This window comes from Ictidomys tridecemlineatus, chromosome 9 (assembly GCF_052094955.1).
Source record: "Ictidomys tridecemlineatus isolate mIctTri1 chromosome 9, mIctTri1.hap1, whole genome shotgun sequence".
NCBI lineage: Eukaryota > Metazoa > Chordata > Mammalia > Rodentia > Sciuridae > Ictidomys > Ictidomys tridecemlineatus.
Window position 1 is genome coordinate 32,370,286 of NC_135485.1, and position 16,582 is coordinate 32,386,867.

General features: G+C 35.7%; 1 protein-coding gene across 4 annotated transcripts in view; it reads right to left on the minus strand.

Annotated features, from left to right (window-relative positions):
* Atp8a1 (ATPase phospholipid transporting 8A1) overlaps positions 1 to 16,582 on the minus strand; it is a 213,943-nt gene that overhangs the window by 128,676 nt on the left and 68,685 nt on the right. For 2 of the 4 annotated variants that reach the window (XM_005319953.4, XM_005319954.4), the window contains exons 11-15: positions 15,807 to 15,972; positions 13,883 to 14,010; positions 10,209 to 10,286; positions 9,053 to 9,141; positions 5,504 to 5,548 (exon numbers count right to left, since the gene is read on the minus strand). In XM_005319953.4, the coding sequence (XP_005320010.2) occupies positions 5,504 to 5,548; positions 9,053 to 9,141; positions 10,209 to 10,286; positions 13,883 to 14,010; positions 15,807 to 15,972 (506 nt within the window). The remainder of the gene's footprint in view (positions 1 to 5,503; positions 5,549 to 9,052; positions 9,142 to 10,208; positions 10,287 to 13,882; positions 14,011 to 15,806; positions 15,973 to 16,582) is intronic. The other 2 variants (XM_040292494.2, XM_005319955.4) reach the window with 1 other exon arrangement.

The following is a 16,582-nucleotide window of genomic DNA, read 5'->3' on the forward strand; positions in this document are numbered from 1 at the left end:
AATGTGTTATGAACTTAAAAATCAAATTAAAAGGAAAAAAAACAAGAACAAAATCCATGTAAGCCAACTGAAATATAGACGTGCCCACCACATACACTCAATGTCGATACACACCATACACAGCAATACAAGGACAGGCAGTGTGACTGTGAAGAACTGGGATTTTTGTGGTTGTCTGGATATTTTTTGGTTTTCAGTAGTGCACTATAGTCATACATAATACTGGGGTTCAATCTGACATAATCACACATGCATGGAATATAAATGTTTGTTTTTCAAATGAAATTCAGCACTTGCATGTGAGCAGGGAGCAGGCATGGCAGCCCAGATATACCACGAGAATGGGTCCTGCTGGCTGAGCACGTGTTTGCACACTCCAAAAGCAAACAGTGACCAACTTCAAATTCATTCCAAATGTCCCGAGTCAAGAGAATTGCAATTAACCAGACAAAAATGTACATATAGGAAACTTCTTTCTTTAGGAGATGATGGCCATACTCTGCATTGTCCAGGCAAAAATATACAACTTTCAACACAGCCTGAATACCTTCATATTTTAAAAAACTAGAATTCTCTAGCCAAGGTTTAGGCTGACAAAATGCAAGTCCTGAGTTTTCATTTGCTCCTTTAATTTGTTGTAAATGTGTTTAATTATAATATGGATAGAGAGTAAGGAGCCATTGATGGCCATTTTCTCACTGGGTAACACTGCAAAATTTGGACATACACACAATCTGAGACAAGGATGCTAAAAATCATTTTTCTTGGTTTAATGTAATTAAGTACAGGAGTGAAGAGACAGCTGGTTGTCAGCAGCCAAGCCACATCAACAGGTGAATGTGCATCTGCTTTTTCATCCAGCCACCTGCAGGACGACTGCTGAGGTGGGAACTGCAGTGGTCAGGTGTGCACTGGGACTGGAGTGTGCTGTGCCCCAAGCCAGCCTGGAAGGCACATTTCCAAATTCATCATGAGACCCAGAGTCAACAACTTTGTCCACGGTCCTGCTTCAGGGCCACCGATGCCAAGGTATACACCATGGGAAGGGCTGAACCATGGACAAAAGCACAAAGCTACAGGATTTTAAGATAGATTTATTGAATTTCTCTTTTAGTTGCTCCACACAGAAGAAACCAATGTGCACTACTGGGCAGAGAGATTTCCAACACCAGGCAGTAAGACTCTTGCAAGCCCAGGCATTTCTCTTAGGCTGAGCCACATATAAATCTCTGCATGAAGACCACATTCATGTCATTCCACCAGGTCTGGACTGGTCACTGGTTACACTAACATCTAAGGTGCATGATTACCTTATGATAGTGCTCAGTGGAGCTCATTGTCAGGCAGGTGGCAGTTCTCCAAGGCCATGAGCATGGCGAACTATAGCTAAGCTCCAGTCAGCACCCTCTAAGACCTGGGGGATGTACCTCTTCCCCTAAACTGCAGAAACCCCAACCTCCTACCCTAGCTTCTGCTGTTTGGGTCTCTATCCTTGAGAGGGTCAGCATTCCATGCTTTTCAATGTCACTACTGCTTCCAAACCAAAATTCCTGGTTGGGAGATTTAATTTTTAGCAATAAATTTGTTATTCAGAGTCGGAGTCAAGTCCATAAATATGTACAGGTGATTAAATTCAATAGTATTTTTGGTAGACATTGGTTCTGACCAAAGTAATGAGTCCCAGTTTTCGGTGTGACTCAAAGTATTTCTGAAGGCAATTACAAAAGAGGATTTCCAAAAAAGCATTCTGTGAAAGGCTGCATCACTGGAATAAATAAATTACCTGCCAAGAGGACTACTTTGAAGACTAATGCTAATTTAGATGTGTTAGATCTCATTATTACACAGTCACACCTGGCAGAATGTTTTAGTGAGTCTAGCTTTTTCAGCAGAATAAATACCACTCACTCCAAACATAATTATAGGCTAAAGTGAGAAAACAAATGAATAGGAAAATAGTACTATCTGCTGATACTGAGATAATGCTAAAAACCACAGTGAAATGATGAAGCACAGAGGTGATCATCTGGAGACTCATCCTCAGCTTAAAAAAAAATCACAAGAATAATGTGCAACTATATATATATATACATACACACACTAAACAGTTCAGAAAACCAAAATAAGATCTAGGATTTGCTTCAAAATAGTATTGGGGGAGAGGGCACAGAGGGATTGAAGCTGGTCTTGGGTGCACGCTATGGGAGCAAACGATGGACATATTTTCTATCTTTGCTTATGCTTAAATTTTTCCACAATAAAAGTTATAAAAGGAGAAAAATGGTTGTGAAAATTATGTAGTTTTGGAAAATCAACATATCTTAAAACTACACAGATGCTGCAAATAAAAGTTGTTTTTCTGTAATCTCAAAAATATTGATACTATCAATTCAGAGAATGGCAGCCTTTTAAAAAATTATTTATTTATTAGTTCGAATCAGTTATACATGAGAGTAGAAAGCTCTTTGGTTCACTGTGCACAAATGAAAAAATTTTCACTTCTCTGGTTGTGCACGAAGTAGAGTCACACCATTAGTGCAATCACACAGTACCTAGAGTAATGATGTCTGTCTCATTTCACATCTTTCCTATCCTTTTACCTCCTCCCCCTTCCCCTGTGCCCTATCCAAAGTTCCTCCACTTATCCCATGTACCGCCTCACCCCATATGGATTAGTATCCACTTATCAGAGAAAACATTCGGTCGCTGGTTTTTTGAGATTGGCTTTTTTTGCTTAGCATGATATTTTGAGTGGCAGCCTTTTAATAGAAAGGAATTAATCTGTGAGGCTGGTTACATGCTAGTTGATGGTACTTGGCAATAATAATAAAATAATACTTATTTTGGAGTAAGAAGCCATTGGTTAGGATATGATTTTATCTCTGTAAACCATTTAAATTAATATGTTTAAGACAGTAGAGATAGTCACCATTCACTTATCCTTAGTGTCAATAGAATGTGTTCAAAAGTGTTAATATATTACAGGTTTGTCTTGAAACTTGACTAGATGTAAGTATGGAATCTATATATATTTAAGTGTTAAATATGTGTTTAACTGGACCTTTTTTGGGGTGAATGCTGATTCAGCAAAATTAATACAGTGTATATATTTTTTAAAAACTTGTTGTTTGTAGATATACAAGACAGTAGGGTGTATTCTGACATATTGTACATACATGGAGTGCAATCCATTCCAATTTTGATCCCATTCTTGTGATTGCACATGATGTGGAGTTACACTGGTTGTGTATTTATAGGGGAACATAGGAAAGTTACATATGTTTATTCATTCCATTGTCTTTCCTATTCCCATCCCCCCTCTTTTCCCTTCACTCCTATTTGTCTAATCTAATGAACTTCTATTCTCCTCACCCCTTACTGTGTGTTAGCATCCACATATTGGAGAGAACATGTGGCCTTTGGTGTTTTGGGACTGGCTTATTTCACTAAGCACAGAGCATAGGTTTTATACATGGAATTCAGTGGACTCCGTATTGGAAGGCAAAACTGTTGAACACCAGTATGGAATTCATTTTGAAGTTTTTTATTTACAGAGGAATCTATACTCTTACAGATCAGCAGCAGGAAGATGCAGTTGGATACCTGGACCACAGGATTCAGTTAGAATCAGACTTGATCTTTATTTCCTCGGCAATATGAAATGTGCAAGGTTGTGCACCCCTGTGCTAACTTTCCTCTCTTCAATTAGATTTTACCTGCTGTACTTGTTCTTGCTTAAAAACACAAGATATTTACTAAAATAAATTCCAGGTTGGAAAAACTTGAGTGAAACAGAGGGATAAAAATGACTGAAGATGCAAGGCTATCTTGTGCTCTAAAAACAGATATTCTTTAAAGTCCTCTAAAATCTACAGGCTGTAATATAACCAGAATACACTTTGTAACCAATCTAAGCCAGGCTTTAACTCTGTCTCCCAGGTTTCTGGATATATTATTGGGTGGCAAATCACTTACTAAGTCCTCTGCCCAAATTTTATCAACTTTAAAATAGCCACATCAAGTATGTCATGAGGATTTAACTGACAGACACCTAAGCTAACACAGTATGGGCTTACAGCATCCAAACACCTTTCTAAGCGTTTTAAAAACAGACTCATTTAATCCTTAAAACTTCCTGAGATGTCACTACTATTAGCACCATATTCTTCCAAATGAGGAAACTCATTCAAAGTTAGATAACTTGTTCAAGGGCACCAGTAGAATCAGGATCTGAACTTGGGTAGTTGGAATCCAAAGACATGGCCCAGAACATGGAAACTCAAGAAATATTTGTTCCTTCATTTTTGCTGGGCTATAGGTAATTATTTTACAGATGAAGAATCCAAATATATAAAATAAAGCTTACTTTATTATAAAGGTGATAAAAGCCTTCCCTAGTGTTTATTTTTAAAATATCATTATTATCTTCAGTTTTTATGTAACATTAAAGTTGGATTATTCACAAATAGTAGTATATTTTAAAGAGCACTGAAAATTTATTGGTGTGTAGGTGTTAAATATATGACACCAGGCCATGAGCATGTGATGACTCATGAGTTGTGATGAGTCAAACAGCTGCTTCTGTCATTAACTCCAGGTAGTATGGGGTTTACTAAAATTTTTAAAATCAAATTTTCATTTTACTGAATTAAATCATAGGTTAAAAATATTAATGGTTTTGGACTTCAATGCATATTGTATATATGGTTTACTCACAAAATATAAGCACAATCTGAAAATTAAAACATAAACATCTATAAAGCCTTAATATTTTCTAAAGTCTCCAGCATTAAAGGAACCCATTTTTTTTTCAAATTCTACTTCCTCCCATGTCATGATGAATTATATAAATAAAAAATGTATATTATCCTAGATGAAAATGTAAAGGCATGGAATTTTTAAAGTAAAATGAGCAAACAAACCCAAATTAAACCTACAAAATGCTAAATGCTATCTTTAATAAGTCTAAAATTAATTATATTGCAATTCACTCTAGTCCTGGGTATCACAGTCTTCCAGTATTTGTTCCAGACATTTCATTGAAAAATGTTCATTTTATAGCCCCTGGACATATTAAAATAATGGACAATATAAAAAAGAAAATTTCACTGCCTGGGATGTTTCAGCACTTTTTTGCAGTTCTGCAGAGGATACTTATTGCCAGAAGGGGGCAGTGTTAGGCTAAAAACCCAGGAAAGCTTTAGGAGCTGTAGTTGAAATCAGGTAGTTCACAGCCCAGAGACTCGGGATTGATCATTAAAGACTTTATTATAGATAAATAACATAAACTCCAGCAAGTCTAACCATTAATCTAAATGTTTATCAAATGCTTATAAAGGTTATTCAACAGAAAATGAAGGCTATGTGATAGATTTCAAGAGATAACCTTCATAGCATTTTCACCCAACCTAGATGAGCAGTGCGGTGAAATGGGTCTAACCAAACAACAGAACGCAAACCTTTTCAAAGAGATGAATGAGACAGCAAGGTCCACACAGCTTACCATTCATCAGGAGAGCACCCATAATCCTCAGGTTCAGGGACATGGCTTCAGAAAGCAAGAGGAAGGACAGAAAAAGGAAAAATAATCACAGAACGTCTGGGAGCATAAAACCATAAAGGAAGTGCTGAAAGATGGATCTCCAAAATGTTAGGAAAATGGACTTTTAGTTGAGTCTGAAAGAATGGCAGTTAGTATAGTAAGTAGAATATGATGATTTATGGTTAGCTAAGCAGGTGTACAAAGGTATCCTGTAACTGCGTAGCCAATTTGCCTCTTCACCATGGAATTTACTGATTTTATGTAATGCATTCAGATTCAGTAAGAAATGTTTAAACTTAGTAGCTTCAATGTTTGCTAAAACCACGGCAAAGTTAATCACACATAAAGCATAATCAGAAAAAAGCGTTTTAACGATACAAATGTGCTGATACCTAGGAACGAATTATCATACTGTAACTGTCCCATAAAAAAGATCTAATGGAATAATCTAGTAAGTTTAGGCAGAAGCATCCCCAACACAAAGTTGATCTTTATAAAATAATCATTACTAGCAACTGTGTACAAATCTTTTTATTTTGCTGCCTATCATGAATCCAAAAGGGCAAACTTTGGGGCAAAAATAAGCAACATGAGAAAGAATTTACTAAAATTAAATTCTAGAGCATTACTTTAAGCATTAATATTTTGACAAAATTATGATATTCTCAGAATTAGCTGAACATTTCATATCTTATCCTTCTAGCTAATTAAATGCATGGGACTCACCTTTGACTCTATCTAGGATAAAACAGCTTTATCTTCCGTAGACATGCTGAAGAAAGGATGAGCTATAAACTTGTAACTCCAAAGGCAGTGGCTGGTGTTTGAAAGTTTATATTATTATCTCCTGGGAGGATAGACAACTTGCTTTCTTCTGCTGTGGCTACAAGTGCATGTGTCTAATAATTTCCCATATTAAATACTATTATGGGGCAAATGGGAACCTGTGTAGGTACCTATGGCCTAAGAGAGCTCAGAGAAAATCCCACAGTAACATGATTGACAGTAATCACTCTCCCCATCCTTCAACAATAGAGATTGGCTAGAATTAGATAACAGAGCTGTGTGACCCTGATGTACACAAGCTCGTCAGAAGTCATGGTTTCCCCAAAGCCTTCAGATAGCCACAGCTCTCTACAATGCTGACAATCCAACTGTCCACCAGGATGTGTGGGCAGGGATCTTAATTAGAAACTCAGTCAGGGTTAAGTGTGCCTAAAGCAAATGCACAGATAATACATTAATCTTGCAAAGGAGTTTAACAACCAGTTTTAATCACCATGGCTTTTGGTATTCTTGAAAATATTCTACAACATTCAAAGAGCACATTGCTCTTTACAAAATAATCACTGCTAGCAATCATGTACACATTTTTTATACAGTTTAAACTTTGCAAACAAAAGAAGTGCTGTGTTTTTATTTCTAAACTCTATATCTGGAGAAGGATGTTAGAGACGGTGTGATTTCCTGCCTCATTACATTTTAAGCATCAGGATTACCTGAAGAGAAATTTTCTAGGGTCCCAGGATGAACTAGAGATAATGCTAGAACCCATGCCCATGTCTGCACCTCACCATTAAGAAATGTTACTTTCCCAAGAGGTACTTTGTTTCACTGGCAACTTAAACTACATGTGACAACACTTTGATCAAACCCATCCTTGTTCTCTCAGTTGTTAACAATGATACCAACTGATACAAGAAGAGCACTGCTCTTGAGAACTACTACCTGCAGGTAATTTAAGACCTGTTCCAAGAATGAGAAAAACCTGTACAAAATGCAGCAGACAGACTAGATCTCATTTTAACTTTCTGCTCTGATAATTTCACAATTGATAATTATGAAGTTCTAAGTTCTAAGAACCCGCTTATTCAACTGGAAACTGGGTAAAGTCCAAGGAACAGGTGCATTGTAGAAATAATATCTATGAATGAATATAGAATCTGTGTAAAAACAGACAGCACCATGAATCTGACAGCAAATGTATAATATGACAAGCTCAAGAGTCACATTAGGCCTTTGTTTCTAATCTTGGGGATTACTGTGGGTAGAATGTGTAAGTACAAGATGCCAAAGAGTGTGGCTGAAAGTCTCCTGTTCCAGGAGCAACTGGAGGAAAGCAGTGAGGTGAACTTCTTAGATCTAAGGGGATGAGGAAATCTTCAGATGAAAAGGAAAAATGCAAAGACAGCATCCAGTCCTGGAAACAGCAAGCATGCCTCTCAGACCACCAGCCTGTCTTCAAAGTGTGAAGAAGTCCTTCAGTCAACTCCTTTTAACTTCATTTATACACAAAGATTTAAGTCCTTTTTACTCTTTCTTGTTCCAAAGAACAAGCATGTCTGCCTCCATCTATTTCTCTTTGTAGACCCTGAATCCAGGAATAACCATGTATCTTTAAAATTTTTCATGAAATATTTGTAATTTTAAGCCAAACTTTAACTCAAAATTTAGCTCAAATTTTTTTTTAATTCAACTCTTTTTATATTGGCTTACTGCTCAGAGATAAAGTGTGAATAAGGGTGGGTATGAACCAGAAAACCCCAAAACAAGCACCCATTTGTACGATTAAGAGATCATTATTTACCAGCCTCACTGTAGATAAGAATAGTTGTAAAATTTTATGACAGACCAATGTCAACCAACCAGAAGAGTGTTTCAATTTTTGATCATGTCTAAAAAGTAATGTAGAATTTAATCTTCTCATATTGTTCTACAAGTATTTCTAAGAGAAGTGTTTGAACAGTTTAGGCAAGCATACCTAGAAATAAAATATAAATTAAAAGGGTGCCCAACCAGCATGTTCTAAACAACATTATCAGCATGATAAGAAACTTTCATTAATATTAATTATCTTCTAGATTAAAACGAATTTCACATCCAGTGACTCAGAGGCTGAGGCAGGAGGATTATAAATTCCAGGCAAGCCTTGCAACTTAGGGAGACCCTGTCTTAAAATAAAAAGGGTTGGGGATGTAGCTCAGAGGTAGAGAACCACTGGGTACAATCCCCAGTATCACAAAAAAAGATTAAAAAAAAAACAAAAAAAGTTCATATCCCTACCTCCTCTGCATCATCAGAATTCTAGATTGCTCTACAAGTGCTAAGAGGTGAGATGATACAAGAAAAACCAATCATAACTAAAAGAGAAACAACAATGTTTTAACTTGAAAACTGACCAAGGCCTGACTGCATTGTCTCATCACATCCAAGCTGCACTCTTACTGCACCAGTGCAAACGGAAACATATTTACTTCTTATTACCAAGGCCAGATGGAGACCCTTTTACAAACCTACACACTGAAAAACCCACCCTATTTCATCCTCAGTGAAAAGAATACCAAACCCTGTGTGTGTCCTGAAATTAAAACAGCTGCTTTCTAGATTAAAACAAACAAACAAAAAACAAGAACGAAGCCCTCCTCTAATAAGAATTCTCAAGAGAACAAAACTGTTAGTATTAATTAAACGTGTATATCATATTCTCATTAAAGGGAGGAAAAAACTCACCCATAAGCAACTCCTGCTATAGTGCACTTCTTAAACTGCATTACATTGCATGTCAGAGTCCCAGTTTTGTCAGAAAATATGTATTTAACCTAAACAAAAGGTTAAAATTTCTCATTAATGTTTCAAATTTTTTAGAGGGGAAAAAATCCATTTATATTTTTAAATCAACTTTGTTACATTGTAGGGGTACAATGATCATTATTATTATCATTATTATTATTTGACTAGTTCTTGCACATACATCAGAGAGCATATTCAGCTTTTAAAAAATATTTTAGCAATAAATTCTTTCACATGTTGGTACTAAAAACTATCTAAATATTCAAAATACTATGGGAAGAGAGAAATATGCCTCAGTATGGTCTGAATTTTCATTAGAGAGTATCACTACTGTACTGGGATGTCTGTCAACATTTCTCAAAATAACAACCAACTATAGAATCTGTGATAGCTTGTACAATTAATTTCATACAACATCTGAATTGGTAAGAAAAACAAAAATTCTGTCCTGCATGCTATTTAAATACTAAGATTTTGGAAGTGGTGATGATATAAGAAAACAAAATCTCAGGCAGCTAGCTTACATGAGTGGATTAGCAGATACACACATGCAGTTGTATGCCATAAGGTCTTTTAGTCACCAAGGGACCACAAATATGATGGTGATACCACCAGATTATATTGCCTAGTGAGACATAGACATCAGTATGTGTAAGTACATTCTATGTTGTTTGCACAATGACAAAAATCAGCTAACAATGCATTTTTCAGAATGCATCTCTATTAAGCCATGTATTGTATGACTTATGAAATGTAAACGTAAAATTCCTATTTGACTAAACTCACACAACTTGAGTTTTCCCTTCCTTTCTAGTTAAAAGTTATGAACAATTTTACAATTCTAACATTTTCTGTACTCATCAGGCTACAAGTTGAGGACACGCCTAGGTTTGTGCAGTACCTTATCTTGAACACAGAATCCGCTTTAAATAGTGTTGAAAACTTCACTTACTGAAAATGAAGATGGTTAGACGTGTACTAAAAATGTCCCTATGCGGATTATTCAAATATTGGAAAATTAGGAGTTGTTACCTCATCTGAAGTTGTCACATACCACAGAAATTATACCAAATCTGACTTCTGATTCAACACTTACCTGGCCAAGTTCCTCATTCAGATTAGATGTTCGAGCCATAGCAGCAGTATCTGTGGGTTCATAGTGCATGTCAAGATCCTTAAAAAATAAACAGAGAAATGAATACAACTAGTAATAAGGCATTGGGTTGAAATTTAAAAGAAAGCAGTACTGTGACGGTGACAGCTCCTTTAGGAGTTGTCCTTTGTAGAGTTGCTTCATCTCCCTTTGCTTTCTAAATTCTACAAGAACGCCAGGCCTACCTGATGCAGATGTTAACTGCTAAATAATCTTTCTTCCGATTTACAAAACCCAGAACATCTCCAGACCTTTGGATAACATCAGAATGTGTTAGGCTCCTCCTTATTCTTTAGTCCTTGAGCACAGACTAACACAAACATGTATATTACGGTGATGTTTAACTTTCAGAAAAGTAAGAAGTCTAAGAATTATAGGAACGATCACAAAGAGGTTGAGTGCAGTTGTGATTTCTCATCAAAATAAAAAGGAAATTTGCCCTTGATGACAAAGACCCCACCCAGCGTGTGGTCTTCCTGTCCACTGTATCTACATCTCTTCTCCCTCCCTATATGAGCCTTTCACCTACCTGAGTTCCCTACAAAGTGGAAGAGGTTCTTTTTTTTAGGGATGTGTGTGTGATGAGATTCCCCGCATCTTCTCAGGGTATTTACACTTGAATAAACCTGATTTCTTTCCCACCAACTCTTATTACCTCCTTATTGGCTTTTTTTGTTTGTTTGTTTGTTTTATTATGAAACAATTAGTTCATTGGAAACATCTAACATTAGAATTTTTTAAAAAATTTATCCCTATTGGCTTTTGTGCAGTGCAAAGACAGACTTTGTCTAAGAGTATCTTTATACTTTAATAAGTCACTGTTTGACTGATAAGCTATAGGCAAGCATTTTAATTCCTTGTTATTTCTATACCATTTAATTTTCTTGAAAACACTCAGTATAGACTATTATATTTCATAGTTAGTGTCACCCCATCCTAATTTTGCACTGCCTACATGACCTCATTGAATTTCTTCCCTAATTTTGCTTATCTTTGAAGACAGATGCCTTGTAGGCTAGAAGTCCATCTTCAGGTGAGCTAATGAAAACCAGTTGGATCTAATAAGGTGGCTACCAGAAAGACCACCCGACAACCTCTCACTTCACTATAATCCTATCTGCATGCTAAATGATACACCCCCAGTGCCATGAAAGTTAACAGTTTCCATGATAGTGACTGGAAAGAAGCATAAAAGGAATGAAAAATGGTGGCACTCGAATTTCTAGAAAATCTCTACTTGATCCCAGAAAAAAAAATAACCATGAATATTCATCCCCTTTATTAGTATACCCCTGATTTCTTTTACCCTTAATTTCTCTTACACTGTATCTATCATTCCCAGCCCCAAACAGATCTAGAAATAGATCTGTGAGCATTTCTTTCTGCTTCCTCATTCTTTGCCAAAGATAACCCTTCCTTCATTGCTCAACTGGGGCTTGGTCCATTTATTGATTCTGTGATTCTGAGAAGGAAAAAGGACACCATTTGGGATCAAAAACTGATGACATTAGGGCAGACAGTGCTACACGGTAGTTAAGAGTATGTCTCTGGAATCAGGCAATCTAGGTTGGCTGTAATTTGGTTGTTTTCAGTAAAGGTGACCTATTGTAAAGACTAAATAAGATAACACATGAAATGTGTTCCCTGGAGTGTCTGACACTAGGTAGGTGCTTAATGACAAGAGAAAGAAAAGGGCAACTAAAGGTTGCTCAGATAATTAGGTCTTCAAACCCCTGGGAAAATTGTCCAAGAGATTCTACCTGGTCGTACCTTTTGGGTTAAGTTTTGTATTCAGCATACTTGAAAGCCAAGCAAATGCACCTCTCAAAAGCCAAAAGAACTTATCTGTTCTTGCTTTGTGCCTAGAAGCCATGAGGTTTGACTCTAATAGCCAACAAAATTAATATTTTCTATAGTGGAAAAGTTTGTCAATAAGTCAGGGTTGTGGTTTAATGATTTTACACATCAAATGAAAAGGCCAGACTCTAAATCAAAACAGATCTCTCTAGATCTGTGTTCTGAACTGATCACCATTACTTCTGGAAGAGGCTGTTGAGTTTTATGTGCCATATTTTAAGAGAGACATGAGCCAACCAGGCTATATTTAGAGAAGAGGGAAGAGTGGTCAGAATGGAGAGTAATCTGGAAACTTCATGAAACAAAGAGCAATCAAAGGAGGTGGGGATGTTTATTTAGGGAGAAAACGATATGGCAGAAGAGCAGGAATGGAAGCTGAGTTCAAATATCTTAGAAGGCTATCATTCAGAAATAAAATAAAATGTTTTCACACAGATTCACTGGGCAGAAGCAGAATCAAAGGAAGATGATTACAAATCTCATTTCTATACAAGGAAAAAGCTGCCTTGTAAGGGAAGAGTGGAAAACAAGTCTTCCATCTCTAGTATTCCATCCATCAGGGATGTTACAAAATATCTGTATATAAGAAATGTGGTTTAAAAGCCTAAGCCTGTTGTGTTCCTCTAACACTAAGCTTATACATTTATTTGAAGCCAATATTATTTTTGAAAGTCCAAATAAAAAATAACAAATTGACTGACTAGTCATTTGACCTTCATAGTGAATTACCTTATAATATCTGAATGAGAATCCTTCAGTAAGTTTCTATTATATTTGGACACATTACAAAATTCTTCAGCAATGTAATCCTTGTATGAGGACAGCTATGTCTGCAGCTCATTTCAGATGTCTACATGACACTGATCTCCAACCAAGGAATTAAGAGACTGACACCACAAGAAGACAGTGAGCAGTTGCAATAGTATCATAGGCTGAATTTTTAAAAATCCCAATATTGTCAATATAGAAAGGCTTTAAATGATTTAAGAAACAAAAATAACAGCACAATTTCTCAAAATAAAGAAAATCAAACTTTCTGATGGATTTAATGTAGATCAATTAATTTAAACTTTGATAATCTAAACCTGAAAGTATGATAATGTTTATTATTTTTTTAGAAAACAGATGTCTAATACATTTTACCAATAATAAATTTAAGAAAATAATTAAGAAGAAAAGTTCATGCTGAGATTGTTAACAGTGTGGAAAAATAAACTGTAAATGTGAATAAACATGAGAGATGAGCTGGTTGTTACCAATAGCAAACTCAGCATCATTTGTAGAGTGCTTGATTGTTTATGAAGTTCTTTGCTATGTCAAGAGACTCCTTGATATATATAGCCACAGGGAGATGTGGGTAAAGCATGTTTTATCATCCCTATGTGAGTGTCCAAGAAAATAAACTTGAAAGAAGTCAAAGGACTAGGCAAAGTCTGCATATGTAGCAAATCATAATACTAGAACTATAATCCAGATATTTATTAATTCCAATCTCATGGTCTCCTTCCTTTTCAACCACTAAGTATACCAAAATAGGTTTCCTGAATTAGAGAACCATTTTTTTCTCAAGATACCTAGTTTATAAACATGCATGCTTTTGAGAAGAGGGGATTTTGTTAAAATTACATCAGGCTCAAAAATATCATCTTGTAGTCAATAAAAGGTAGGTGTAATTGAGATTTTCTTCCTCCCGGGGAGATGAAAAAATCTTATCATAAGAAAACAAAATGTATTGTTATACTATAATAACTCATATTTACCCAGTTTATGAAGTATGCCTGGGTGAATTTTACCACCTCTAATGTAACCAACAAGCTGATTGGAATGAGATTGTTGAAAAGGATGATGAAGGTCAAGAAATTCAGTCCAAAATTATTAGCACCACCATCTGTTGGGAGAGATGAGAAGAATAATTTACAGATTTATTTTATTTGCACTGATAAAAATTTAGCATAGTAAGAATGTTCCATATTATACAGCCTATGTGGATAATTTGGGAGGAACATTTTGCTGATAACATGTCCTGATTCTCAAATTCATCCTTCAAGATGGAATTACACTACAGTTGGTCCTCCATATCTGAAGGCTATGCATTTGTGGGGTGGAGGGAAGGAAAGAACACAAACTGTCTATATATGTGCATACTGCTTTCATTGTCATTATTCCCTAAACAATACAGTATAACACCTATTTGCATAGCATATACATTGTATTATGTATTATAAGTAATGCAGAGATTTAAGTATATGGGAGAATGTGCATAGGTTACATGCCAAGTCTATGCCATTCTATATATAAGAGACTTGAGCATCTGTGGATTTTGGCATCCTTGCTGTGTCCTGAAACTAATCACTCATAGAAACTGAGGGATAACTGTACTTGTATTTGATATGCTGTTAATTCTATTAAGAACTGCATAGTGGTACTAAAGTGTGAAAGAACTACTAAGTACTGTAAATCACGTTTTACAAGTCCAGAGACGACAGAGATTTATAAATGTAAAATTTCAATTGCATAGAATGACTTCATATGAATTCAAAAAGCATTTTCAATTTAAAGCACACTTTTAAAAAGCAAGCAAGTAAACAAAAGAGTGGCAGCAAAACCAATTCCAACTGTAGGAGTATTATTCATTCATAGGTAAATTATACTCTTTCTTCTATCCTCCTATCTTCTCTTTCTCTCTCGTACTAAGGATTGAAGTCAGAGGTACTTCACCACACATTCCAAGATTTTTTTAATTTAATTTTATTTTTTGAGACAGATCCTTGTTGAGTTGATTGGGGCCTTACTAAGTTGCAAGCTTCCTTTGAACTTGGGATCCTCCTGTCTCAGCTTCCTGAGCCACTAGGAGAATAGACATGTACCTGACCTCTTCCTTCTCAATAAGGAAAGTGAAACCGGTATCCCAGATAAATTGCAAAGAATATGAAAAAACAAACTGATGATAATAGTAACACTTTTCATGTTAAAATAATAAACCAGGGAGTATAAAAATGACTTGGAAGAGCTGCAAAGTTAAATAAATGCAATAAAAAGCAGATTTTTAAAAATCAGTTTTTGCAATAAGACTTTACTAGAATTGGTTTTCACACTTGGAAATTAAGTATTTACCAAATGGAAATGCAAACCCACTTCCTAGAAATACCCAGGGGTGGCACATTAATACCACAACCACACAAGGATGTATGCTCCACAGGGAATCTAACAGCACTTTCCCCTGGTCAAGGTGAGCATTAACATAGGACTCTCTGTATTACTGAGATCAAATGCAAGTGTATTCAATTAAAACATTTTTAAGGTATGTAAACTACTTTATAATAAAACATGCATGCATGTGAGAACACACACACACAATCTACTTTCTGTATCCAGATAGTTAACTATTTTTTAAAGAATAGCTTTTACTTATGAATATCATGTTAAGGGCTATATTTACTGAACATTTTCTACTACTAAGGATTGTTTATTGTGTTTTCAAGGATTTTGAAATTTAGAGATCCTAAAATTTTGTGTACTTTTATTGGATACCACATTGAAAAATAAACATTAAATGTCAAATTATCTTGACAACAAGGTCTTCTTTTTAGAAACAGGAAATTCCATAAAACAAATCCAGATCAATTGTGAAACAATCACATGTTAATGAAAGTAAAAAAGTGCAGTCACGACATCATTGCTTACAGTTTAGATTGAGATACCAGTCTCTTCCAGAGTGCCTTCGATTCCAAATGGCTGAGCCCACGGAACAGATAAGAGACATGGCAATTAAGATACAAAACAAAATCAATATTTGTACATTTGTGATCCGTTCCACATTGGAGAGCTTAAGTGGCGGACTCGTTGAATTCTGTAAAAAAGAAACAAGATGAATAGTTAAAAAAAAATGTACACAGTTTAGTGATGTGTACTTGACATGTGATGAGGATGACAACATGAGTCATAAGTCAGTATCAAGAGGTATGTGTATATATAAATTATGCAAAACCCATGCCAGGTAGGACAGGTGTCAATGGTTAGGTACCTCTTTTTCCCAAGACTACTATACTTTTCAAACCTTTTTCTATGAAATAATATTTCTTTCACAGACACTGTGGCAGGTGAGATGCACTTGGCTATTTAAGCAAATAAGGTACTGCAGAAACACCTAGTTAGAGTGTCTGCTCAAGAAAGGAGAAGACAAGACCTATGCACCTACATCCAGACACCTGGAAACTCTCAACTATGAAGGCAACATTTGAAGAATCTCTCATCTTCAAATTTCTGGTGGCATTTGTAATTGTTTTCCTGAGCATAGCAGCAATGCAGGTAGCCCTGATTATAAAAGATAACAAAGGAGAGTTTCCTTTCAAATTATTTATGCTAGATCTGTACTAACTAAGGAATCCGTAGGACAGCATAAAACAAAGATTTACAGAATAGCTAAGGATAAAAGAATTAAGAACAGTTCCACTTGCCTG